The sequence below is a fragment of the Epinephelus moara genome, chromosome 19, assembly GCF_006386435.1.
Source record: "Epinephelus moara isolate mb chromosome 19, YSFRI_EMoa_1.0, whole genome shotgun sequence".
Classification (NCBI taxonomy): domain Eukaryota; kingdom Metazoa; phylum Chordata; class Actinopteri; order Perciformes; family Serranidae; genus Epinephelus; species Epinephelus moara.
This window is the reverse complement of record NC_065524.1, coordinates 7,427,649-7,454,497: the sequence shown is the minus strand read 5'-3', so window position 1 is coordinate 7,454,497 and position 26,849 is coordinate 7,427,649. Positions and strand designations below refer to the sequence as shown.

At 40.9% G+C, this 26,849-nt stretch overlaps 1 protein-coding gene across 2 annotated transcripts in view; it reads right to left on the bottom strand.

The window, feature by feature from the left end:
- Positions 1–3,776: 3,776 nt before the first annotated feature.
- Positions 3,777–26,849, bottom strand: part of LOC126407181 (SERTA domain-containing protein 2-like) — a 49,250-nt gene continuing 26,177 nt past the window's right edge. Inside the window, exons 1-2 of one of the 2 annotated variants that reach the window (XM_050071871.1) lie at positions 20,618–20,727; positions 3,777–9,718 (exon numbers count right to left, since the gene is read on the bottom strand). In XM_050071871.1, coding sequence (XP_049927828.1) covers positions 8,440–9,714 — 1,275 coding nt within the window. In that variant the 5' untranslated portion in view covers positions 9,715–9,718; positions 20,618–20,727 and the 3' untranslated portion in view covers positions 3,777–8,439. Of the gene's footprint in view, positions 9,719–20,617; positions 20,728–26,849 lie in introns of those variants that run through there. The other variant, XM_050071872.1, reaches the window with a different exon arrangement.

The window sequence follows — 26,849 nt, the reverse complement described above, 5'->3', positions numbered from 1 at the left end:
CAGACAAAAGCAAACTGTAGTAGTGCATTAAGTGAGTAGAAAATTAAAAAAAAAAAAAAAAAAACCTTCTGGCTCTGCTGGAAATGTTAATGTTCCAACTACTTGTTTTTTTCTTTTTTTTTTACCAATTTAGTCATTTTCTAAAAAAAAAACCCATTGCATTCATTTTTTTTTCTTTTTTATGACATGTATAAATAAGGATAATAATAATAATTATAATTATTATTATTATTATTATTATTGTTGTTGTGAATGAATTGGGTTTATTTTATTTTACTTTTTTTATTTTGGTTTTTACTTTTAATTATTTATTTATTCATTTTACTGTCTGATCATCTTGTACTACCTTTTGTTGCTTTTGGAGGCTCCATATATTTTATACACTTTCTATTATATTGCAATCATGTACAAAATACAGAAAAAATGTGGGTTTTGTAAGATTTTGAAATGTAAAATTTTGGGGGGGGAAATGACAGTAAGTAAAATCAGCTGATCAGTTCATAAAGGCACTGCCATGCTTTAATTATCTATGCTGTAAAGGCCACGTTAGTACAATGATATGAGGAGCAGTGTGTAGACGGCAGACAGAGAGAAGCAGCCCTCTGTCGCTGACTGTCGTCTGTGTTGTCCTCAGTGACCTTAGCTGTGCTGTTGCTAAGTTGAGCTAAACTTTCCCTCCCTCCACCAATAGAGACAGATTGTCCCCCTTCCCCTCACAGCTGTGTGGCCTGAATGCTGGAAATAACCACCGGCCTGCGGATCAGGAGTCATGGCTGTTTAATAGTGGCAAACGTTGGCGCTGTGCCGCTGTAAACTGGAAGGAAAAAACAAAAACAGAGAAAGAAGAAGGCTGAGCTTCAGAATGGAGAGCACTGAGCTGTGACTCAGAGACATACAGTATCCAGCGCAAAGAAAAGACAGTCAGTGCATCAAGCCGGTACCAACACCTCATTAAAAATCTAACATGTTCCGGTCATTATGTTCCATGTCTGTTATGGTGGAAGGGATGCAGCACTGCAGACTGGTTTTACTGGATTCTACAACTGCCATTAATTTGACAGCTGTGAAATAACAACTGTTACATCCCTCGGCTTTCTATAACAACCTGATGTACTGTGAAAAAACCCTTTGCAAGGAGTCATTTCTCCTTTATATAATAATTGTAACGTAGAACAGAATCAGATTTCATTTGTTTCCCATGCAAATCAGTTTGTTAGGAGAATTTCCTCTTATTTGTGTGTCATTTTTTAGCTGCAGGGGAATCAAATTAAGGACATCTTATTAATGTTTGGTGGTGAGTGTACACGAGCGCAGCCTTTGTGTGGAGACCTTCGTGTTGTTAAATACATTTACAGAAAATAGAATTGAATAGTCGAATGGATGGACTGTAAAATATTGTTCCTTTTGCTGTCTGGTTCAATTTTCTAAAGGGGTTGGAGTGCACTGGGGGACGTGGAATCATGACCTGAGTAAGATCCAGGCAACAGCCATTCATGGGGAGCTTGTTTTTGACAACTATATGTAACCACTAAAGGTCCCAGTCTAGTATGTCATCCAAAGGTTGTCTGTGAAAATTGAACATGTACAGCACAAGGTCACTGCTGTATTATCTGTTTTTGTCTACATGTGCTGAGTACTGCAGGGCTATGGTTGGATGATGGATTTATCATTGTGAGTCGAGAAAGTCAGTACTGAGCCATGGCAACCTCCTGGTCAATCAGGCAACACAACACAAAAAGAACACACATTCAGTAAGTCCAGGGAACCTTGAAAATGAAAAACCTGGTCACTTAATAAAATGTACTGAAGAAACATTTGAGGAACAAAGTCAGTGAATGGAAACATGCCAAAAGAACTAAAAACCAAGATTAACCAAGGAACAGAATTTATCATCAGAGGTGGTGAACATTCGAAAAACTGGGAAACCGATTGAACTTTCAAACTAAATGCCTTGAGGTGTTTTCAGACCAAACTACAAAACAAATTTTTCATTTCAATTACATTCAAAGTCAATGCAAAAATGGGAACAGACGTGAATTAGTGTTAGGCGTCGCAAATAGACAAAAAATACGCAGTCTGTGGGCACCTAGAGCTCTACTCTTCAGTGTCAGTACTGTACAGAGACAGAACAAAAAAGTAGGGGGCTCACAGATTAGTGACTGAAGCCAGAGGACTAGAATGCAAGCTCTAAGACATGTATTTCATTCATGATTCCAGCTAAAGGTTGTGCTTTAGGCCAGTGGTTCCAAACTGGTCCAGCCACGGGGCCCAGATTTCTCCTTAGTCATTAGTTCAAGGTTCACAGAGTTAAATATTCAGCGTCACACTTGCATTTGGCCATGTCGTCAAGTTAGTTTGCTGCCTCTGTAAAATAGCCATCTGTTAGTCACTCACTCTACAGCAGGAAACGGCACTTCAAGATAAAATCTCTGTACCGTAAATTCATTGTACTTAAAAATAAAGTGTGTTTTTTACAAACTTACCACATTTGCGAGTCACTTGTTGTCCATTCAGAATGGACTATTCTGGGCTGCGACCCAGCAGTTTGGAATCACTGCTTTAGGCTACTACTAGGCAAACCAAGTTAGCATTTTTGTTGACCTTAATTAACTTCCCCAGTAAGTAAGCAAAACTGCAAACAAAGCTGTCACTCCAGCTGCGGTATTATTGCAAGTTAGGGTACCATCACACACGAGTGGCTATATTCGTACTTAATGTGGTTCCGGTTGTGATAGACACACAAAGCTAGCTTGCTAGCTAATGTTAGCTAGCTTGCTAATAAATAGCACAAAATATGATGTTATTGGTACATTTTCTAATCTCTCATGTTCCCGGGCCTGTCTTCTAACTCACTGTGAGCTAGGCACCATCTCTCATGAGGGGTAGTTTATATATTTCATTGCCAAAATTATCCAGTATCAGCTGGTTAGACATGGAAACAGTCAATGCCTCCTACACACTTATTTGCTATTGGCTGAGGCTGCAACTTCGCCGGTCAAGGTTCAGCAAAGTTGAACTTCTTGCTTTGTTACCAGAAGCGAATATTTTATCCGCCCCTTTGGTTGCATTGAGTGGAAGTAAACGGGAGCCGAATATTCAGCGATGTTAATTTCACATGTGTGCCCATGCCCTCACGCAAAGTGAAAATTCGACACCTTCAGTCTTGGGTCTTAATGAATAAATAGATTATAGCCTTTTAAAAAACACTACATAATACACAGTATCAGCTGTATGGTTATTATTTTGTTATCCTTATGATAAAATTCTCAATGCAGTCCATGTTTGGTGTTTCTGAAGCTTTCAGCCACATCACATGACCTTCCTTAGCAGGCATACAACTACCTTATCATGAACAAAACTCCATACACAAGTTTTGCCAAACTGCTGTTTCCATAGACAAGAATGAGCTGTCTCACTCAAGACATAACTTAATTATCCACCATTTTTTCACATATTCACTGTGACAGAGTATCAAGTCTGTGGTTGTGTTCCCCCTTTCCTGTTACCACTGTAGCTTAAACAGTGCACCATGTTTGAGGTTGAAGAAAAACTTGAATACACCCATCCATCATGTCACATGATAGCAGGTTGAAAACAGTAAGTGTACCTTGAGTTAGAAATAGTTTTTTGAACAAAGTATTTCAGCACTATTCTTTAAAGGCATACACTGGTCAAATGTCTACTAATTACATAAATATGAAAGGCAATGTGTTAATGTGTATGCATACGGAAAAAAAAAACAAGATCAGAAAGTACAAAGAGACAAAACACATCTGCTCTTTTTATAGTTTATTGTATATATATATTTATATATATATATAAAACTACAAAAGTAAGACTGTTTCAAATTCATAGACAGCTGTCCATTTATCTCATATACTATATATATATACGTATATGTATATATATACACATACATACATATATACGTACATATATATATTTATTATCTACAGTCCACATTTGGATCCCAATACAGTGATCAGCTGATAGTTTCTCTCTCTGTGTGTTTGTGTTCTATTGCATAGAAAAAGGCACAGCTCTGAGGTCTGTGTAAAATACAGCCTTCGTAGAGGAAATCAGCCTCAACTGCGGTCAGTCTTTCTCGGCGACTGGAACCGCCGCATGCTCGGACAGCGCTAAAACAGATTCGGTAACAAACACTGATCAAAAAAGTCTCAGGAGCTCGAATGTTGTTCATACTATGTACATTACTTTTGGCATTGAAGCGTCTATGACAGGCTTTGGAGTCTTGACATCTGAAGGTTGGAGACGGGTTTTTTTGAGTATTGCTGCATGAACTGTTTGCCTTCAACTGGAAAATGATGAACAAAAAGAGTACAAAAGATGTAAAAAGTTGTGGCCGCCACCCCACAAAAAAAAAAAAAAAAAAAAAAATCAATAACAAAGCAACAAACAAACATAAACAAGATAATAGAACTACCTATGTATATAAAAAATGGCTTCCACCCATAATTCCACGCTCAGATACATTCCTATCTGAAGTACATTCCTACCACACATTCTGTACACACATTTACAGTCCAAATGTTCACTTCACATCAAAAATAAATATATTTACACAGAAAAGAAAAACAATATGAATAAATAACTTCATTGACAAAAAAAACAAGCACTCCAAAATTCAAACATAGTGAAAGAAACAAGACACAGTCGTCTACAAACAGTATTAGTTGGTGCTGCTATCTGCTCAGCTCACACTCTGCTTTGAATTCAGTTCAAATGCAGCTCATTTACATACTAGCTGAGGTCAAATGCATGCTGGGAAGCTAATGATCTTCCATTGGAACAAGTTTTAACACCACCCCGACCTCACTGCTGTAAGCTAACACAGTAAGATGAGTCACACTGTATAACACATTCTGTCCCATTAACAACTACTGCGTCCCACCAGCTGGGACCTCTGCTAGAAATACCATTAACATACCATTTTACACCACAGCAAGGCTGTGTTGGCAGACACAGAAGTGTTTAGGGCATCCTGTGTTATTTGTTACTTGACTACTTTTGAAGGAAAAATCCACCCTATTGGTGTTGTGCGTTGTCTGATGTCTTTTTTTTATATTGCTGTGAAAAGCTGGACAAATGTAGATGATATGTATTCAATAAGATACAGTGCACAGCAGCTACAACGGCGTTTAGTGGCAGAAAAAATTTGACCTAAAATGTCAATATTGAAGCTGCACTCAAAAATACATTTTATATTATCGCTGCATTTCTTAGTTCTAAGGAGCATTTTAGCTTCTTTGAGCTGCTTGTTTTGGTTTTCTAGCCCACAACTCTGCTTTCATTTGTAGCTAACTAGTCTTTTTTCGTGAAAAATCTAACTCACTGTGCACTATCTGGCAAGCAACAAATTGCAGAATAGAGTGGAGCATATTAGCAGCTAAAGAGGCAAATACTGTATGTCCCTCCCTCAGCAGTTGCTGGAGAGCAGAACAGTCCAAAAGACAGTGAATATAGGACTTGTATTTATCTGGTGACCAGAGACACATCTCCAAATTAATGCTAATGTACAAAAATCTTTAGCTGTCATATTTGCCAAAACAACTTAACAGGATAATAATGTCATATGTTATGTTTTGAGTTCATTCTGTTGCCCACAAGTGGCAAAAAATGATGACTGCAGCTTTAAATATCAAACTGAGAGCTTTTGAAAAGCCACCATTTTGGTCTGATATTTAACAATTACACAGAGTAAGGGGGAGGCAGAATCCAATTTCACTAAAAGTAGCCTCAAGACAATTATGACACTTCACCACACAGTGAGTCCTGAAATGCTCCAAACATTAACGACGGGCGATGTGTAAAAGTATCCCAGGGTGGATTTTTCCTTTAATGATTGAGCCTATTAGTTAAAATCTCATTGCATTGTCAAGAGGCAAGGTGAGTGAGTCTGACCCTGGCTGACTCACTGCTTCTGTCTTTCTGAATATTGCAGCAAAAAAGGCATTTTACAACTTTTTGTTTTGTTGTATTAACTCTTAAATACACACCATGTATCTGCACCTTGAAAACTATGCTATCCTGTGGTTCTAGTTTGACTTCTACATAAAAGGTCTGTGGTTTGCTTATGCCTGTGTCTACTACTGGCCTTATCTACCTATCGAATTACAACTATCCTGTTGCCAACATGTTGGTCTAATTCAGAATGGGCTATGTGCAAATTATGGCTAAATATGTGACACTGCTGTACACAATAAAATAATCCTTGTAAAAGCTTGTTGTGTGGCTGAGAAGGTAGATATAGGTGAGTGTGACACAGCTGCTTTCACCCTCTACTTAAGATAGCTCATACATAAAATTTGTATCCCTCATAGTTATAAACATCATAGTTATAAACCAAATCTGTGAAGTGGGGACAACTGGGAGTTGAATTTCAACTATTAACTATAGTTATATTAACATGAAAACTTCAAAAAACATAATGGGGAAATTTGGGTAAAGAGGAATATTTTTAACTGTGGTCACAACATTTGACTGATTAACTGAGTATTTCCATTCTATTTAAAACTGTGTGTGGTCTGCTGGGGGGGAAAAAAACATGTAGACCTTAGGAATCCTCAAGTGACCCACATCTTAGATGCTGTACTGAGCCATCACATTTTGTCTATTTGTGCCAAAAGTCATGCATAGTGGCCTGTGCGGGGGGTGGTAGTGTTTTGAAATAGCACAGTCTTTTGCATTGCTGCAGTTTCAGGTTATCATCGTGGTTTGGGTTTCCTACTTCAGTGGAAATCCACATTCAAATGATTCATGAGCCAGATTCAGCCCTCCTTCTATTCATCGCATGTGTTTAAACTTTCATGAGCTTTGGGGTCAACATCAAAACTGTACAGCACAATGCACAGAAGTGAGCAGAACCCTGAGATTTGGCATATAGGGCCTCTATTCTATACACAAGTAAACATACTCTGCAAATACGGTGTGTGTGTGTGTGTGTGTGTGTGTGTGTGTGTGTGTGTGTGTGTAATACTGTGTGCTGTGCTGTAATTTGTCTGTCACTCATGTTGCTAATTCTGTAGGAGCCAAACCTAAATAAGGCATTTCTACTAAAATATTCAATTTCCTTTGTGTGATTCTGAGAAAATCTATGGAGTCACGTTGGTACCACAATGCCTTCCCCTGCAATCTGTGATAGCTGTTTTCTCTTGTGTCCAATACAAACAAATTTACTATGTATTTAAAGCCTCAAGTCTCTGCTAAGGTTGGACTCTTCAGATCATCTACATCCGACTGAGACGCAAGAGTTGGTGGTGGCGCAGCTGCCGCTTCCAATGTAAACACATCAAGCTTTCCTGTGTGTGTAGCTCATTTGAATTCTGCTGTGACTGAAGCATGATAACTCGTCCATAGTTTGAGATCATGTAAAATAGCATCCAGCACAGTTATACGTGACTGCCAATAAGGAAGGGGACGACAGAAAAATAAGTCCTGAACTGAATTCATAGACATGATGTGTACAAGAACAGACATCTCCTTCTACGGAAAGAGTTTAACAAAGAACCAGGCGATGTGTTTTAGAGCTATTCCCAAAGCGTAATTATATAGCCAAGCTAATATATGATGTAGCACACTGGTAAAACAATGTATTTCTCGTAAAACCTTTTTATGCTAGCTTTACAAATAAAACATAGCATCTGTAATAAGATAAAGATTAAATAATTATTTGATCATGAGAATTACGTTACTTAATAATAGTTTTAAAACAATACAATAAATTAAAAAACATTGAGGAGTGACCTCTCTAGGCTGTTAAAGTGAAAAGAACTAGAAAATAAAAAGACAAATACTGTAAAAACAGGAATTGAAGAAGTGGTCATTTTGAAAGGCACTCGTCTGCTAAAAGCCATGAATTCAGTGTGATTTGTGTGTGTGTGTCATTTCTGTGTGTGTTCACTCGTGTATTACTATACCTGTGAGGAGTAAATGTCCTCACAAGGATAGAATGATTGCAAAAATCCTCCAGAACGAGGACAATTTGACGGTCCTCATTTTTTTCTATTTACAGTTACATTTTAGGGTTAAGGCTTAGGTTCAGGTTGAAGATTAAAACTAGGATTAGGTTTAAATTAGGATTAGGGAATGAATGGAGTCAATGGCGGTCCTCACAAGTATAGAAATACAAACATATGTGTGTCTTTGTTTCCCGGATACTTCATTTCCATATTTGGAAAGGCGAGCACAGTGCATGCACAGTGTTGTGTAGTAGTAGTTGTCATAGTAGTACTAATTGACATCACTATCGATGTTTACAATTACCGACTTTTGAAGAGAGTTTTTTAAAAAACAAAACAAAAAAAAACCAACAACATAAAAACAACAACCAGGAAACCCCTCTATCGATCCCATATGTTCATTCCAGTCTGTTCTCTGTATTCAACTGTCTGTGTGTTTCGAGGTGGTGGTGTCCTCGAGTCACGAACCCACCAACACCTCCATAATGTGGTCCAGTTCTGTCAGATCAATTTTGAAAGGCTGATTGGCTGAAACCTGGGGGGCGGGGCCACTGTACGGCGACGCCAGCGATTTGAGGAGGTCATCTGCCGTCACCACCGGCGACAGTTTGGTGAGGCCACCGCCTGCTGTCACGCCCACAGCCCCTGCTGTCGTACAGGGGTCAAAGTCATACATGGACGTGTCGATGTCGGCGAACAGGACATCGTCCAGCGCCAAGTCTGAGAGAAACCCCGAGGGTGAGGAAGAGGAAGAAGAGGAGGAAATGTCTACTAGGCCACCAGGGGGCAGTGTGGGCAGAGTGTCCATTGGCCGGAGCTCGGCACAGCGGGCTTCCACTGGCAAGACGCCAGCTGCCTCTGGTTTAGCACCCATGGTCCTGCAGTCTCTGGGTGGGCCCGTGGGTGCTGGGGAGAGGGGTGCTAAGTGGGAGGGCTGGGTGAGTGGCGTGGGAGCCGGGGAGGTAGTCACGGTCGTAGTATTAGCTGCTGCTGTCCTTGTTATGGCTGTGGGAGGACCCAACTCCATGTCACTCAGAGCGGAGGGGAAACCGTCATTGGACGAGGCAGGCACAGGGACCCTGGGGGACCCCTGGCTCAGAAGTGCCGAAGGTAACGGAGGAGGCTGCGCCAGGGGAGGCGACAGAGGAGGAGTGGGTGGCGATGGAGCACAAAAGGCTGAATCTCCACCATCCTCCTCCAGTAAAGAGGCTGGAGTGAGGCAGGTTTCCAGAGGGGTGGGGCAGACCTCCACACGGTTGAGGCAGGCCTGGGATGCCTGGCAGTTGGGAGGCACCATTGGGTGGGGTGAAGGCGGCGGAACGATCACTGGCATCAACAGCGCAGAAGGCTGGGATACCTGTGCCGTCGTTGACAAAACACCAAAGGAGGGCGGCGCCTCACGGAACCCCTCATCCATAGGGTCGTCAGGTGGCGGTGAGGGTGGCAAGAGCAGCGGCCGCAGTGAGCCTTCCTGCTTGAGCTCATCCTGGATGCGTCGCAGCATGTTGTTGATGAGGACGCGGCGCTCCAGGCTGGGCTCGCCAAGTGGCCGTTGGCTGTACAGCTTCATCAGGGAGATGTTGAAGATGGTCTGCCGCTGCAGGGTGTATGACACCTTGGACAGGCCCTCGGGACCGAGGCCTAGTACCCCTCCCGCCACCGACGCCTCCAGCGTTTTGCCTTCCAGCCCCTCTTCATCCTCGTCCAGCTTCCGCTTCGCACCTTTACCGAACATATATCTGGAAAACAGAAAACCAGAGAGACAAGGGAAAGGAGTTAATTTGCTGCTCGACTTAGAAATCAGTAACTTAACAAGGCAAAAAGCATGTCGTATAGGGTTGCAACTGATTATTCTTATATGATTATTTTCTCAATTAATACAATTTTCAGATATAAGTAAAAAATGCCCTACAAAATTTCCCAGAGCTTAGCAAATATTTTCATTTCTGCATGAAAATGACTAAAACTAATAGATAATCAGTTATTACCATTCAGTTCCTTGTTCGTCAACCAATTACTTATTCAACTCATCATTAAAGTTGTAACGTCTAAAATGCACCCCCTCTATGTATATGAAAAATGCTAAAGGGCTGTGATAACCCAATTTTTTAGACACTAATAAACTTATCACCGTAAATAACTAACCATGTTGTAAATACAGGATTTCTCCACCAGTGGACTTTTGAATGTCTTTCCAATTCAGAGCACTTCCTGGACCAAGTACTGTTCTCCACTGCTGGTTTGTTATTGGAGTATTTGTAAATTGGTGAAAATTTACATACTCTTTTGTTCCCTGCCTGGAATGCACCTCAAACATTTCTGATATTCCAATAATTTCCCACATTGCCAGTGGACATTTTTGCACGTTGATGCAAATCTAATAGCACCACTAGATCTCAGCATTAGATTACCATTGTCATAGATCTCACCTGACTGAAACACTGATATATTCTCCAGTAAGTTTGGAGACTGAAACTCAGCAGCTTAACCGTGGTGATTCAAAAAGCTGCTTAAATGCAACAAGCTTACTGCAACAGGGGATTTAAAAAAAACAAAAAAACAACATACATTGAAACCAAGAGCAGCTGCGAAGAGAGCCTCACCGCTGCATACTGTAGCCCTGCACACTCTCTCACACACACACACACACACACACACACACACACACACACACACACGCGCGCACATACTGGTTATGTAACAGCAGCGTTCCCTGCTGTACCACAGGATCATAGGCCAGATTTTAAGCCCAGCCCCCCTCCACTCTCCCTCCTCTTGCCATATTAGAATAGCACATTGAGTTACTTATACCACTTTCACACAGCATGCGCGTTCGACCCACCAGAAACGTACAGTGGGAGAGACAAGAGAGAGCCACTGTGCATTTCTTATTCATACATATTCCAATAGCTTAATAGATCTCTCTAATAAAACTATCTGATCGTGTCATTATTGGTGCTACAGAAAAAGCAAAAAAGACAGCAGACAGAAAGACAGGAAAATGGAAAAGAAAGAAAGAAAGAAAGAAAGAAAGAAAGAGAAAGCAGGAATCGCTGCAGTGTGTTTGACTCTAATCCAGGCTGACAGGCTCATGCAGCCAGTTGCTGTCTACACACACATACATACACACTGCGCATGCGTCTCCTCTCTCTCTGTCTCTCTCTCTCTCTCTCTCTCACTCACACACACACACACACACACACACACATACAACCACACACACAGGAAGTGTGAGCTGCAGGCCCAGTCACCACGACTGGTTGGTTGCCATGACAAACAGAGTCAGCTGGGAATTCACCCAGAGAGATGACAAAGAATGGGATGGGGGAGACAAGGAGGAGGGGGGAGGAGGGAGGGGGAGTGCTGGGGGGCAGGAAGGAAGAGGAGGAAGACGAAGTGGAGGTGGAGGAAGTAGAGGAGTAGGTGAGAGATTGGTCTGGAAGAGATGGGAGGGGAATTAATAACTTTCTCTACTCAATCTATTATAACTACTGCTGAGGTGCCTTTGAGCTACAAACTCTTCATTACTTTACACTTTGCTATTGGCTCATAAATGATGCAGATCTATTGGTTTATTTTAATTTAAAAAAAAAAACACTGACCATTTGATTTCTTAGCATTGGACACAACAAAAGTACCTTAACATCTGTGCTAGCAAGTTATCTGTGATGGCTTTGTCACTGAGTTTGTCATATTCCATGGAAATGGTGACACACCACATGTTGACCTGGGTCAGGCCATTGAGTGATGTGACTACTGCTATTTACAAAATGGAAGTTAAACTGAATTGTTTGAAAAGGTAAATTTGTTCACTAATGAAGTGCTGGTAGGTGTATTTTTTTTCCGAACCAGGCCAACTGTTTCCCCCTGCTTCCAGTCCTGATGCTAAGCTAAGCTAACCATCTCCTAGCCTTAGATCCCTATCTGACACACAGATATGACACTGGTATTGATCTTAACATCAAACTCTCAGCAATATTGCAAACAAGCATATTCCCCCAAATCCATTTGGTCTTAATTAGCAATGTTGGAGCTGCTTAACCTTCAACTATCAGGCACTTCAACACTGTTAGTTAGATACTAAAACTCAGTAGTTTGCATTACTGAGAAAGCCACCCTGGCTCAACAGACAAAGAGTGCTGTCTACAAAACGCAAACTCAATTAGGTACTCATGTGCATGAACATTTAATGCTACAAATATCTTGGCAAAAGCTGTCTTTGTATTTGAGATGATAACTCAGCCAGGACAAGGACCCCATGTTAGTTTACTGCAGATACATCAATATTGGTATATCGGCTGATAAGAAAAATGAGTAAGAAATTTCAGGAATTGTAAATGGACTGCACCAGTATAGTGGTTTTCTAGTCATAGTGACCAGTCAAAGGGCTTAACAACATAAGCGCCATTTACCCCATTCCCACACACATTCATACACTGGTGGCGGAGGCTACCACCAGATTAACATTCATTCGCATTCATACACACTGACAAGATTTATCAAATGTAAGGTAATACAGGTGGTGTTAAAGATACCATTAGAGCTGCAACAATTATCCTATAATTGATTAGTTGTCAAAAATTACTTTAATCACCAACAAATTTGATAATCGATTAATCGGTTTAAGTAATTTTGCAAGAAGAAAAAAAAAAAGAAAGAAAATCTCTGATTCCAGCTTCTTAAATGGAAATATTTTATGTTTTCTGTACTCTACTACAGCAAACTGAATATCTTTGGGGTGTGGACATTTGAGGACTTCATCATGGGCTTTGGGGAACACTGATCAATATTTTTTATTTTACAATTTTCTGACTTTTCCTTGACTTAAATTGATAAAATAATAGACAAATTAATCAATAATGAAAAAATGTGTTCGTTGCAGCCCTAGATACCACCATCTGGTGGACAATATATACCATGTAATTAATTTGCAGTGACAGGTATAAGTTTTTCTGACATGTCTCCATTCCTTTACACATTGCCAGTAATGGCCATCAGGGCATACTGATTCAGTAACAAGCCCCCCGAAGCAGAGAAACAATACAGAGTGTATGACCTAATGAAAACTGGGCTTATGGAAAACATCCTGTTCCTCACATATGTGCTTAGATCAAACCTAAAATTATACAAACAATTCTTTTTTAAGCACAGGTTCAAGATGCTGGGTGCTTTTGCCAGATTTGAAGTTTGGAGCTACAACTTTGGGCTGGACATACATGAGAAAATGATGTGTAGGATATGAGTGTCTGAATGACCTATCCTGACACTATCTTACAATAATTAGTAGTCTTACAATAATCCATCTTCTCATCTTTTTTATAACCATAGAAGAGAGGTCACCACTGACCACGCTGTTTGATTCACAAGTGACGAGAAACACTGCAGCAATACATGTCAGCAACATGGATGAGAAATGCATTTTCGGGATATATGAACATTTGGGTGCCAACAAGAACTAGTAGCTCAGTCTGCAGGGATCTGGTTTGGGAATCAGAGGGTGGCTGGCTCAAGACCTGCATGGACCACAGTACGGAGTGTGGACTGGTAGCTGGAGCAAAGCACAGATCCCTGAACTGCTTGGAGCCCTATGGCAACCCCTCCACTCGGACATCTCTCAACTAATGCATGTTTACAGCGCGTGTGTTTTTCAGACATGTGTGTGTAATATATAAAAACAACAGTGTAAAATGAGGGATTAATAAAGTACTTCTTGTTTGTGACTTTTAGCCATCCACTGCTTGAGTTTCTGCATTCACTGCAGCTGCTGGTGGAGCTTCGAGGAAAATGGCGAATCAGAGAGTGTCAGAGAGACACAGAAACAGAGAGAGTCAAAGAAAGAGCAACAGAGTTAGTTTCAAAGCAGTTTGCGGGTGTGTGATTGAGAGCTGAAGCAGCTGCGCATGTCTGACTCACTGACTCATGGCAGGGTGTTTAGACACACACACACAAAACGGTGCAGGGCTGACATACCAGAGGTGCCCCACCCCTTACATTCCACTTCATTATCCTCCTCTTCCCTTTCCTTCTCCTCCACCTCTTCTCTTCTTCACTCACTCTTTTACCTCTTTTCCATCTATCTTTTTCCTCCCCCCTCCGCTCTTTACCTTACACCCTCCCCCCTTCTTCCACTGACTGACAAAGTTCACAGGCCCAGAACCATCCTACACCCTATGAGCCATGACGAGATATGAAGAAAAACAGATCATAAATGAGTGGAGCAGATAAAGCACAGCAGTGGAGGAGTGCTGCGCTCCAAAGTGAAGTCACAGTCTTTATTCAAGGTCACTGTGACTTGACGCGCCACTGTTAACTGTCTCGCAAAGAACTGTCTTAAAACTACATTTTCCAAAAGGTTTTCCACGAGGTAAATATAGCTCAGAGTCTCTTGAGAGCTTCGAAGCAAAGCAACCAGCTCTGACTAGAAATCATCCAACCTACAGTTTTGGAGGTCAGTACTATTACTGATATTTTTGGACTGAAAATCACAATAGAGCTTTTTTTTTTTTTAAATTCATTACTCTTACATTTTACTGAAAGTTGCAAGACATGATGGGTGTATTAGTAGTAACAGTATTTGTTACTGTGCCTATGTGCTTCTGTTAAACTGAATCAAAATGTATTAGAATAACTTGAGTGCTAACAACAGTGTGATCAATTTCAAAATAACACCTATCACTGGATGTGGTTTTACTTCAATAAAACTCCAATATCTACCTATTATTTTATCAATAAGACATCTTATGAAATGTCCTCCACTTGCAGAGTTTCCTCCCTTTTCCTTACCCTATAAACAACCTTCAAAAATGTGCAACAGATACCAAACAAATCTAAATCAATACATAAATGCCTGTTTCCAGCAGAGCGATCTGATCTATGAAAAGAACTTCAGGTAAGAACATTTCTCAAAATAAACACTTCCCTGATTTTCCCTACAGCCCCACAATATCACCAAATATCCTGATACAAAACCGAGAACCAACACAGACTGGGCTGAACAACTTCCATAAAATAACATTTTCGTCTGAAATGTCTACCCAACCAGGCCCACACAGCATGTCCTATTTATAAGAGCTGATGATGACTAACTATAACTGATAAGGACACATTACAATCAGACAGTATCAAAATCTGAAATTTCATCTCAAACAGAAAGGCTTACTTGTGGCTATGTGTTTTTACATAAGATTACATGAAAAGCTGATGATGCCTTCAGGGAAGCGGGCCTTGGTGGTAAAATAAAAAGCAAAGAAAATAAGACTATTAAGAACGGGCAATGAGTTTTAATATACATGAATGAATGCAAAGTACAAATCTAATCACAAAACGATAGTGCAAAACAGAAAAACACGAGTGTTTAATATATTTAGAGGGAAGGTCAGGTGTGTGAGAGTGTGTGTTAGCCTGCCAACTGTGCCTGCAAACACACATCAGACATGTGGGCCGAGCATATTACTCCAGGAGCTGGCTGTGGTGAGTTTGTGTGTGTTGTGCGGTAGTGCAGTGCTTGTGGATGGACTCTGCAGTGATATTATGATCCTGTAACCGGATACGCTGGTTTCCATGCCTGAGCTGCACATCCACCCCTCCCCCTCACCTCCACATCGGGCTATTTCAGGTTCTCTGGATGCACAAAGTATGGACACACACTGCACACTGCGCTGCTGCAGGTGGATGAATGTAGCACTGTGCTATATGCTCAGTATGACATGTATTAATCTCAGCGCTCGCATGTGCATGAAGGCATACGGTAGCACACTTGCAGCTTGCAGTCATAACTGTGCTTCCACTGTTCCTCCCCGCTGTAATGCATCCAGCTTTGCACATGAGGACGACACTATGCAACTCACTTGTGTGTGTGTGTGTGTGTGTGTGTGTGTGTGTGTGTGTGTGTGTGTGTGTGTATGTGAGAGAGAGAGAGAGAGAGACACACACACACACACACATACACACACACACACACACACACAATGGAGAACTAGTAAACACATTCCAGACAAAACCCAGAGGAAGAGATAGTGCGTTATAGTGCTCGCCTGACCAGACCCACTACGCTCAATAGCAGCTACGTTTCCACACACAACTTAAGATACAGTTACACCATGACGATAGATACAACTACTACTCTTTCTACCACTGCTGTCACTACTACAGTTCTGTCAACTAATATATTTATTCTGGTTCCATGACATTTTTGAGCTCTTGTATAAATGCAGTCAAAGTGCTACAATCAAACTTGGTCATCAAGGCTCACCAGCGATTTTCCACTAAAAATTGTCAACTTGCTCTTCTGCATGGGTCTGCAGTAAAACAGGAAAATACATAAGGCACGTTTGTCTATTCTCAACCAGACTGCAACTATCTGTGGCACTCAAGTGACACTATTAAAGTGTTCAAGTGTTCATCATTAATCAAATAGGGATGCACCGATTTTTAAGACAAAAATGGATATCAACCGATATTTGCCCAGTTCACTGCCACCAGACTGTCAGTAAATAAGATGACATTCGCTGATGGCAGTGGCCGATGTTTATCTGTTGAGTCACATCAATTTTGCACAGGCTAAAAATCAGGGCCTGAGACTAACGGCTCCTCTATTCAGTAACAATGAATATTAGGCAAAGGTAAGTTATTATGATGAGTTCAAAGGTAATCTTGTAAACTTTAGTGTGGGGTGAGAAACTCGAATGAATACAGCTGTTTGAGAAATTTGTTCATGTTTTGACAGCAATATAAAATAGATATTAGAGAGGGAATTGTGATACACTATATAGAGTAAAAATCCTTTTTAGGCAATTTTTTTTTAAAAAAAAGACGTTTTTCATGTAAAAGGTTATACTCAAATTTGTTTTTATAAATTGTTTGAATTTGTGCTCAGTCAATATAAGTGTAATGACTGAATAACAGTTATGTTATTTTTCTAGAATGGGCTTTCATATTTCTCAAGGGGGAATAAAGATCAACAAAACAGAACAAACAACAATAACAACAGGAAAACATCTGTACTGGCATCAGCTAAATTTTTATTTTAAACATTAGTACCCACCCAGAATTACACCACCGGGACATCCCTATTACAAATCAAGGTTCACTTTATATGTGCTTTAGATGGTGAAATGCTGATAGAAGGTTTGGTGCTGGTGAGTAAAGATCAATGAAAATTAAAGGTCATTTCACCTGTTTTTTTTTTTTTATCTCAAATGGCTGCCAAGTGCAATTTTGCAGCCAGTTTTGAATATTACAATATTATCATGAATATCAGTTATAAGCGTTAGCTGCAGCGAGTTGTCAAATACCCTTCAAGTGAGCTGAAACCCCCTTTACTTAACACCAAACAGTATAACTAATCTCAAAAACTCTTATTTTGACATTGCTGAAAAATATTCCCAAGTGTTTCTGTGGAACAACAACAAGGGAGGACAGATGGTAGAGGGGAGCAAGAACCAAAATAAATAAGCCAATCATGCGGCTGGAAACAATGTCCGTGCTTGTGTGTGCCACAAACACGTGTGTGTGTGTGTGTGTGTGTGTGTGTGTGCCCTCATAGTGATCATAAACGCTCACATGACAGAGGTCAGCTGGGTATCAGACAGGGAATTCACTATGATCTCTTACGTAATGACAGACCTGGTTACAAAACACTACAGCTCCTACTGCGCAACATGCAGCATCCCATTAATAAAGACACACTAGTGTGAGTGCCAGCATGGCAAGCTCAGGGTGGACTGAACCATCAAAAAGAACATGAGATGGAGTTGGTGTTTGTATTTGCATCTGAAGGAGTTTGATCAATTTACTTTGCAGATGTTGCTTTTGATTATTTTTTGTAAGCAATGAATTCATTACAATTCTTTTTTGAGAGCAATCCTTCTGTTGTCTGAGTGAATGGCTTTCTGGGTGTGATTTACAGCACTTTAAGTGTATATTAGGGTGCCACTCACACACAGCATGCGTCACTGACTTGAAAATCCTTACTTCCTGACTCATACTGAAACTAAACTGCCAGTTCACCGGGTGCATAGCTACTGTGAAGGTTGTGGTTTCTGTTATTTAGTCTTCCCTCATTGACAGAACTGGGCTGGACAAAAAAAAATTATTAACACCTCTGAGTGTAAAGCCATGCAACACTCACACCACCACAAAGCAAAGCAACCACAGTGACCATAAATTATAGAATTATTAAGGTAGGATTTATAACAGGGCTGTTATTTAGCAAGGTGTACCTAATAAACTGGTTACTGAGTATATATGTTCAACCTAGAACCCAACTTCTGCACAGCCTGTACATCAAACACAATGAGTCAATCATAACTGCGAGACCTGACAGGTGCCTGTACCTTAATGCCTCATTCTTTGAGACTAAAGGTACTCTGTTAGTTAAAGGGACAATCCACTATTTTTCAAAAAGTTAACAATATGTGTCACTTAATGAACTGCGCAGTAACTCATGATGACATATACATACACAATAAGTGTGTGTGTGTGTGCTTCTCAGATTTCTGGTCATTAGTGTATTCCAACACAAACTCACTCCCTCACACCCACACACACACAAACACACACACACACACACACACTTTAGTCTATAAATAAAAGGCAGAAGAGAGCAGATTTAGGTCAGCAGACGTGTCTACATCCCGTTGAGCGCTCCACTCTTTCCACCAAGCCTCTTCGGGGGGGAAAACACAGCTTGACACTTCCAGTGACGAAGCCTCGGAAGCCACAGAAATCCACAGTGTCAATATGTCCGGTCACTGGGTGTATGGTAGTATCCGTCTTATTACTGCAGCATCTGCCTTATTACTGCAGCATGCACTGTATCACAGCAGTATCAGCCTTATTACCACAGTGCCCACCTTGTTACAGCAGCACCAGCTCCAGTGCTGCAAGTGTCATCATTTTTACTGCAGGCAGCACGCTTACTACTTAAGCATAATCCTTGTGAATGCAGTACAAGCCTTATTACTGCACTTGAAGCTTTGCTGCTGCACCGTAAGCCTTATTACTATTAGTAGTTAGAGAGATTCAGCTACCAAAGGTATGCAATATGGAATACATGCATCCCTCGCAGGGTAGCCGACACAACAGAACTTGTTTATTGTTGTGGGAAAAAAGCCCAAGAAATTGACAATAAAAGCCTGCAGCTGTCACCTCAGATATATTTCCATATCAAGGCCTTCTGAAAATGCCTGTGAAGATATGTGTAAAAGATGATTTTGTGTTAGTGCCTCCAAATCCCCAAATTTCCTCCCAATACATTGATGTGTTGAGTTTGAAATAACAGCAGCGACCTGGGTGGAGATATATGGGATTTAGAGGGACTATGAGGTGCTATAAACAAAAACAGGGAGTGGTTCCTGAAACTAAAGGCCCGCTATTTTTCCTAATTTTGTTTCAGGAGCTTCAGTAGTGAAGTGTATAGTGGACGCTGATCAGAATTTAGCTACTGTTTTGGTCACTTACAGAGGATTGCTCCAGTAAATAAAACAGAAAACTAGCGTGTTTTTTTTAATGTACTCTAGACCCTACCTGGAGTCTGGGGACTTCCTAAGGGGAACCACACTCAGCAAAAACTAGGCTTCCCTCTCCCCACTGTGGCTATCTGCTCATCTACAGCATAGGCAGTTGTATAACTCTGCATCACATCTGGCTGCTCCTCAGATGGGGTTCAGCTCTGATCAAGCAGGGCTCTGTGGTCTGACGTGAGTCTATGATGTGGGTCCAGATAAAGCAAGAACCTCTGAGGTGACCCATACGTGCAGCTCGTGGGCCGGAGAGCAGGAGCAACAGGGTGAAGAACAGGCAGTGTCAATATAAGAGCACACTGCTGTGTTGTGGTGCATGTTACCAAACAGAGGCCCGTCCACTCACCACAACAGCAGCTACACTGACTGAGACAGTCCCAAACACTTGAGACCAAATCACTTCCACATCCACAGCAGAAACACATTTCACTACTTCACAGCAGGTTTACAGGTGTACATGAACATGCTTCACACAAGCTGTCAATAAGGACTTGATGTGACATAGGTGTGCTCAAATGGCTGCTGCGTGAAAACAAAGTCCACCTTTTCTGTTTACTATAGTTGGCAGCACATGTTGAAATATATAGACCTCTGTTTGGCCCCTAATACATTTTCAATATATGACGTTTACATGTCAGTGTCTATGTAAATGTAGGTCATTCTGTGTAGTTTGCCAATTACTTACAATGTACTAAAAACAGAGAATAACTGAAGTGAAATTTTTCGTTATAGGTCATAGCAGTATGTGCCAATAGGTGAGTGCACTGGGGGGAAACACTCGGTGTATTTCGGGTAAAAAAGTTTATCTGGGAGACTTTTGTCCGTAGTGATAAAGTGGAGAGTGGCGGCTGCTGCCTCGGCTCTGTACGCTGGAGTGAGTTTTCGGCAGACAGACACAGAGGCTCGGTGGAAGTAAAGCGGGGACACGTACTGCCACATATTATCCATTTCACACGAAAACTTTCTTTCTCCAACGAGACCCCACAACCCCACGGCACTACTGAAACACATTCACCGCGTCTATTATTCATAAGAAATACGTTACGCTGCCCTGCCACAGTGTATCTCCTCGGCGTGTTTTACTTCGCTCTTTGAAAGATAGAAACGGTGTCTTACCACATCCAGGTCCGCCGGAGTTTGAAAGAGAAACATGGAGGGTATTTAAACAGTCCTGTCGGCTACAGAAGAACAAGCCGTCCTCGCTCCCGGAGACTCTGTCACACAATGGCGCTGATAGGAGGAGAAAACTGCCTCCGCGCACAGGAACGCTGCTGCCTTCACGAGCCGTCGGACACTCTGCACGTGCGCCTAGCTCTCGCAAGCGGTGTCATGTGATGCACAAAACTTGACAAGATATTATGGAGATAAATTAGTGTCATTATTATTTGTGTGAGGAGAACGACAATCCCTATGTTAATGTCTAATGTGTAAATATAACACAACTTCCAGAAACACAAAAAAACATTTGTAAACTCACAAAAATGATTTGCAAATAATGGAGCAGATCTGCAAATTCACAAACCATTTCAAATAAAAAAAGACTCAGTGTGCCTAAAATGCAAATGTGAATGTGTAGAATTGAGATTCACAAACACAACTGATTTTAAAAATGTCTGTTTTAAAGTTATTCATGTTTGGAAGTTAAACACAAACGTTTTTCCTTCATTTGTAAATGATTTAAATATATTCACAAATAGTTTTTAAATTTGTGTAGTTTGTTTGTGTATTTGCAGATCTGTTTTATATTTGCGAAACAGTTTTGTGCGCCTACAATTGTTTTTTGTATCTCCGGAAGGTGTTTTTCTTTTTTTAACAGATTACATATTAACACACAGGGAAAGACGGTGTTCAATCATTCGCTGGTTTGATATATATATATATATATTTTTTAAATGTTTCAACTTGTGCTTGACCCAGTCGTTACTGCTGTGTAATGTGTCAGGCTAACGTTTGCTAAATGTTGCACATTAATGAAGAATCCGGGAATGTCCAAATGTATAAGAACTATGGAGCTACCAAGATGTGGCATTTACAGAACAGACAGCCAAATGTTACAAGAGCAAGAGGTTCAGTGGCTGCATTTCACTACTATGCAATTGTTAATCAAAAATAAATACATTACTTCCCAGTCTGTGATGGACTTAAATCATTTGTGCAGAGGACTCCTTAAAAGTTGATCTTCTCCTTGAAAGTCAACTTAATTCAGATCACTACGGACAAAATCTGCTTAAATCATTTCGTCCAGAATACAGACACACTTGTTTTTTCTGCAGTTACTTTGATTAAAACATAATCTTCACTCCCTCGATCATTCTTAACGTAACAAACACAACAACGGCGTAACTAGTCATGATAGGATCCATTTTGCTGCGGCCAGTAACTTTACGAGGAGCACCTGAAGGCAGCAGGAGAAGCTGAATCCGAGCAGCTGCCCCGAGAAGTGGCGTCGTCAACTTTGCTCCGCCCACACACACACACACACACACACACACACACTGTAGGGCCTGTGTTCTGTAATACTATATCTCTTTGGCTCTCCCTCTCAGTATAAAACATATTGAAACTGTAAAGTGGGAGCAGTTTTCACGTTTAGAGCTGTAACTACTGTAAAAAACACCTAATTCAGACACATGCCCAACATGTACTTTTATTATAGGCTTCAGCTTTTACATTTAAAATATCTTATCAGATATATTAATTGTAGTCTCTGCTGGTGGTTTGCACTGTGACGTATAGTGTACTGAGAACTTGAGATCATTATTTCATCTTTTATTGACCGAGAATGGTGAGTGTCACAGAAATGAGCACTGGACTTGAGGTGCTGTTTGGCCGGTTAGTGATGCCCATCCTGCTCAGCAGCAGATGGCAGGAAGATGTCCGGTAAACTCAAACAAAACCCAGCAGAGTCGACTCCAAACAGACAAAAACACCAGCGGAGCAGGGCAGAAAACGGGCATCTCGGACCGTTTGTCCCTGATGCCCCCTGCTGCACACTCACCCAGTTGTGCACTGATACACTCACAACCACAATACAAGTCTCGCTATTTTCCAGACAGACTGCCTGTTTTGAGGACAGGCTTTGATCAACCTGCTGTCACAAGTATTTCCATCTATTGGAGTCCAGTGTTTACAGGACTGAATTGTTGGCATGAAATCATTCAGTTTCTCCGACTGTCAGAGAGGAAAACAGCACTTAGGCGTTCATGGTGCACTTCAACTTTCCACTGTAAAGGCCTCGTAATGCCAGAAAGTGGCACAGCTAAATTTATCCATGCAATATTTGTTTCTAGAACATTGGCGAAGCTATGCTACTGCTAGAAGCTAAGCTAACGCTAATGAGTCACAACAGCTTCCCATGCTTCTGTCTTTTTTCCGTGTCCTCTGTCGTTTACTCCACTCTGTCATTTTGTCTCAGGATTTTACACCATTTACTTCAATAAAAAAGTTTTCCTGAACAAGGAAAAAGCTCTCCAAGCTAACAAGCTTGCTAATCATGAACTTGTTTGCTGATGGGACAATAAGTTCACATAGTTTAAAAATTCAAAAGTTGTTTTGTAGGCCTGCCACCAACTCCAGTCTCATAACTGTCCTCCTCTTTAGTGGAGTACGTTATTTAATGAGAGAAGAGGTTTAAAGAAAAGTTGATGGTTCAAAACAGCTAATAAGCCATTTAGACCTTGTTCAGACTGCCAGCCCAATAATTCTTTAATTTTTTGCATATCGGATCCAAACCACATTTGGAGGTGGTTTGAAATGCGATTCCAATCTAATTTCTACAGATGTGTCTCAGTCCAGATGCTCTGGCTGCTCAAATTAGATGTTTAAGTGTGCTCTGCATCACTTGTCACTGGTCCTAGATAGTGCTGGGAGCTCGGTACTCGATACCTTAAAGGTCTCAACCAAAATAGCCCAATACCAAGTAGTATCAAAAGTTCTCCAGTAAAGCGTTACATGCATGTATCCTTTTGTACCCAGATCTAGAAAAGAAGACTATTTATATGGTTTTGCTTGCAGCCAATCACTGCAACCATTCTTTGATTTAATGCTATGTGTTACTGGCCCTCTACTGCAGCAGCTTCAACCCATCTAGTCTATGGTGAGGTAAAGTTGAGTACAGTGTATTTGATGGAGCTGACAGTCGTGCCGAAATGTACCACACGCCTGCAGTGTCTGGTATCATTTACGCAATTGAATGCTTCCATTCACATGATGGTTATCGAATGAAGTAGAAAAAAGACGTATCAAATGACATACTCTAATGGTATTGGTATCACCTTAATGTTACTGGTATTGGTACTGGTATTTTTTAAACGTTACCCAGCCCTAGTCCTAGATGGCCATAAAGCCTGTCAAATGTCCCCGGGCGCTTTTTAAAATTGGCAAGGCAGTTATCATCATCAAAGGTCCCAAGGACAACATGTTCCTAACAGTCAGTAACGGATGGGAATGCACCTCTTGCTGCACAGTGAAGCCCGTCATGACTGCAGCATGGAACATCGCAATGTATAGCCTACCAGCCACCTCCATCTCTGAGTTTATCTGGTGCTCCAAAGAAATATATATATCTGGACACAGAAATCTGATCTGATCACTTGCAAAAAACAGTGTGGGCACTGTGTCTTGAGGATCCGTTTTGCCTGCAGTCTGAACGCATCCTTTGACTCTTTGGCCCTATGTTCTCTCAGAGGTCAGCACTATCAGCACGGCTTGCTATTGGTCAGTGGTGCAGATTTGCAGGTCAAAGGTCACCAAAGTTCAACCCAATACGAAATATGTATGCAGATTTATTTTACCTTTGCAACTGGATCCCTTACTCACAGCGATTCCATTGGAATGAACTGATTTCACCTGAAATTTCGCCATTTAAAATACTGGTATTACCAGCCAAGTTATCATTGGCTAAGGACTGAAAGACACAAAAACTCATTGGATAATATGACATGTATGATTTCTTTTCTTTTTTTTTTTTTTTTAAAGGCAAATCTGACTCAGCTCCATCAGAGCAGACAGCAAGGTTTGTGGAAACTGCTGGTCAAACAATAAAAGACGGGAATATTCTGTTATTCTTGGAAATAGGGATTCTCAATATATCCGAATGATGCATAAAGCCTGAATGAAACCTCAGCTGGAGTACAGCTAACAGGCGGGTTAGCCTGGGTAGCTCTGTGCGTGCATGCATACGCAGCTTCTGTGGTGAATGGAGATCTGATTTTAGTCCTGTGTTCATCTCTCTGGACTCCGAGTTGACTCATGAATGCTGAGCAGCGAGGAGGGATGGCTCTAAATAAAGATTTCAGGTCAAAAACAGGAAATGGCTCAGTGAGCAGGGAGGGCAGGGCCATAGCAACACCAACTGGAGAGCTGCACCCACAACATCCCTCCCTCCCTCTCTCCCTCCTCTCTCCATCTATCTTTATTTATTTCTCCCTTGCTCTTCTTTTATTTCCCTCTGTGTGCAAAATCTGCCTGTTCCTTGTGTTTCTGGCCTTTTCTGCTGTTGCTTTAGTCTTGTTTGTCATTCTCTGCTTCTCTTTGCCTCTCTGTTTCTGTATTTGTATCTTTCATTCTGTACATTTACTTCATTTTTTCTGAGGTTTTCAATTCAGTGACTACTAGAAAGAGAATTGCAAAAGCACAATGCAAACCAGCGTTAACCAATCAACAGTTTATGCATTCAAATAATATAAAGAAAGGCTAAATTGCTGTTTCCAAACATGTACTATTAAAATTAACACAACCATCAGAACCTACGATAGTAAAACAGAGAATATGTTCTGCTACAAAACCAGCAAATACTCAATTCTATTGTTACTATGTGCCTGCGTTTCTCTGTGCATGTATCAGGTTGCATGTGTGTGTCACTATCAGTGTGAACTTCAGTGTGAGCCTGACTCATGGTGAGTTCATTGCACCCACTCATCACTCCGGCCCAGTACATGAGGCTACATGTTGCTTCCATCCATCACCGTGTTGCACCTTTGGGTGGTAACGCGCAGCATTACGACCATCACCAGAATTAGTTTGCTGACCGTCATGTTCCATTTATACTCATTGTGATAACACACATGCGTTCTTATATCATCAGGGTCTATATATTCACACAGACACTCCAGCAGAAAAATGCCAAGCTGACACACACACAGCCGGAATGATTGATTCATAGGCATGTGCCCGTGTATTACTCATCACCTTTGTTTATGTGAACAGTGTATTGATTATGTCCTCTATTGCGTGTTTGTCTTAGTAATAAAGTATCCACTACACACTACCAGCAGTATCTTATTGATTCTGTGACTTAATAGGACTTAATAGATGCAATAACACAAAACTGCTGCAGTGTTACTATTACATTTTATTAGACACTTACTATGAACACTTCTACTACTTCAACTACTGCAAACATTACTAATTTTATTACAACTATGGCTACTGCTATTATCATTCCTGTTACACCTACGTCTACAGCTATTACTAATACTGTGTCTACTATGACTGCCATTTTTCTAAACACAGTCACCACCAGTTTCTCACAACACAGGTTTGAAGTCGCATCCTCATACAGCAAACATACATAATTCACAACATTACACTATTTCACAGTACAGATGGTAATCAAAGTAATTTATTTACAATCCCAAAAACCCTAACCAGGAGAACTACATACCCAACCCTAACCTTTGTGTAACCTCCATCCTAAAAACTAAGTAAGGACCAGCTTTAACATCCTTACTTTGCACAAATATCCAGCACTTAAAGTTTCTGTATGCAACATTCACAGCATTAATATAGCAGCAAAAACCTATTTGCTGTGTAAAGAAACAGTGGAGTAATGGCATTCTAGGTGGAAAAGCAAGTGAGGTGAAGCTACCTCAGTGTGTTGTCATCTGAGCTTCTCTGTGGTTTGTTGTGGTAAACCGGTCCGGTTGTGTGTGTACTTGTTAGTGCATGTGTGTATCACTCTGGCTAGCTCATTACTGCCACTTTGCGTTGCGCTCATATCGCGGTTACAGCTGATCAAGATGGTGTCCCAATGGAAGTGTAGCTCCCACTGTCCAGTTTCTTCCTGGTTAACACCATCTCTCACATCACAGCTCTGTCAGCACTGTGACCTTTGTTTAGCTCTGTTTATGGAGTTAGCACTGTTAGCTGCTACCAGCAGGGGTTTGAAGTAGCATCTACATAAACAGACATACTTTACAATAATACATTATCATATAGCAAAGACCATTATTAAAGTCATTTATTTCCTATTTCACAACTTTAAGCATGAGGGCTACACACTTAACCCTAACCTTAGTGTGACATTCTTCCTAATGTCTTCCAGAGACGAGGTAAGGACCAGCCAAAA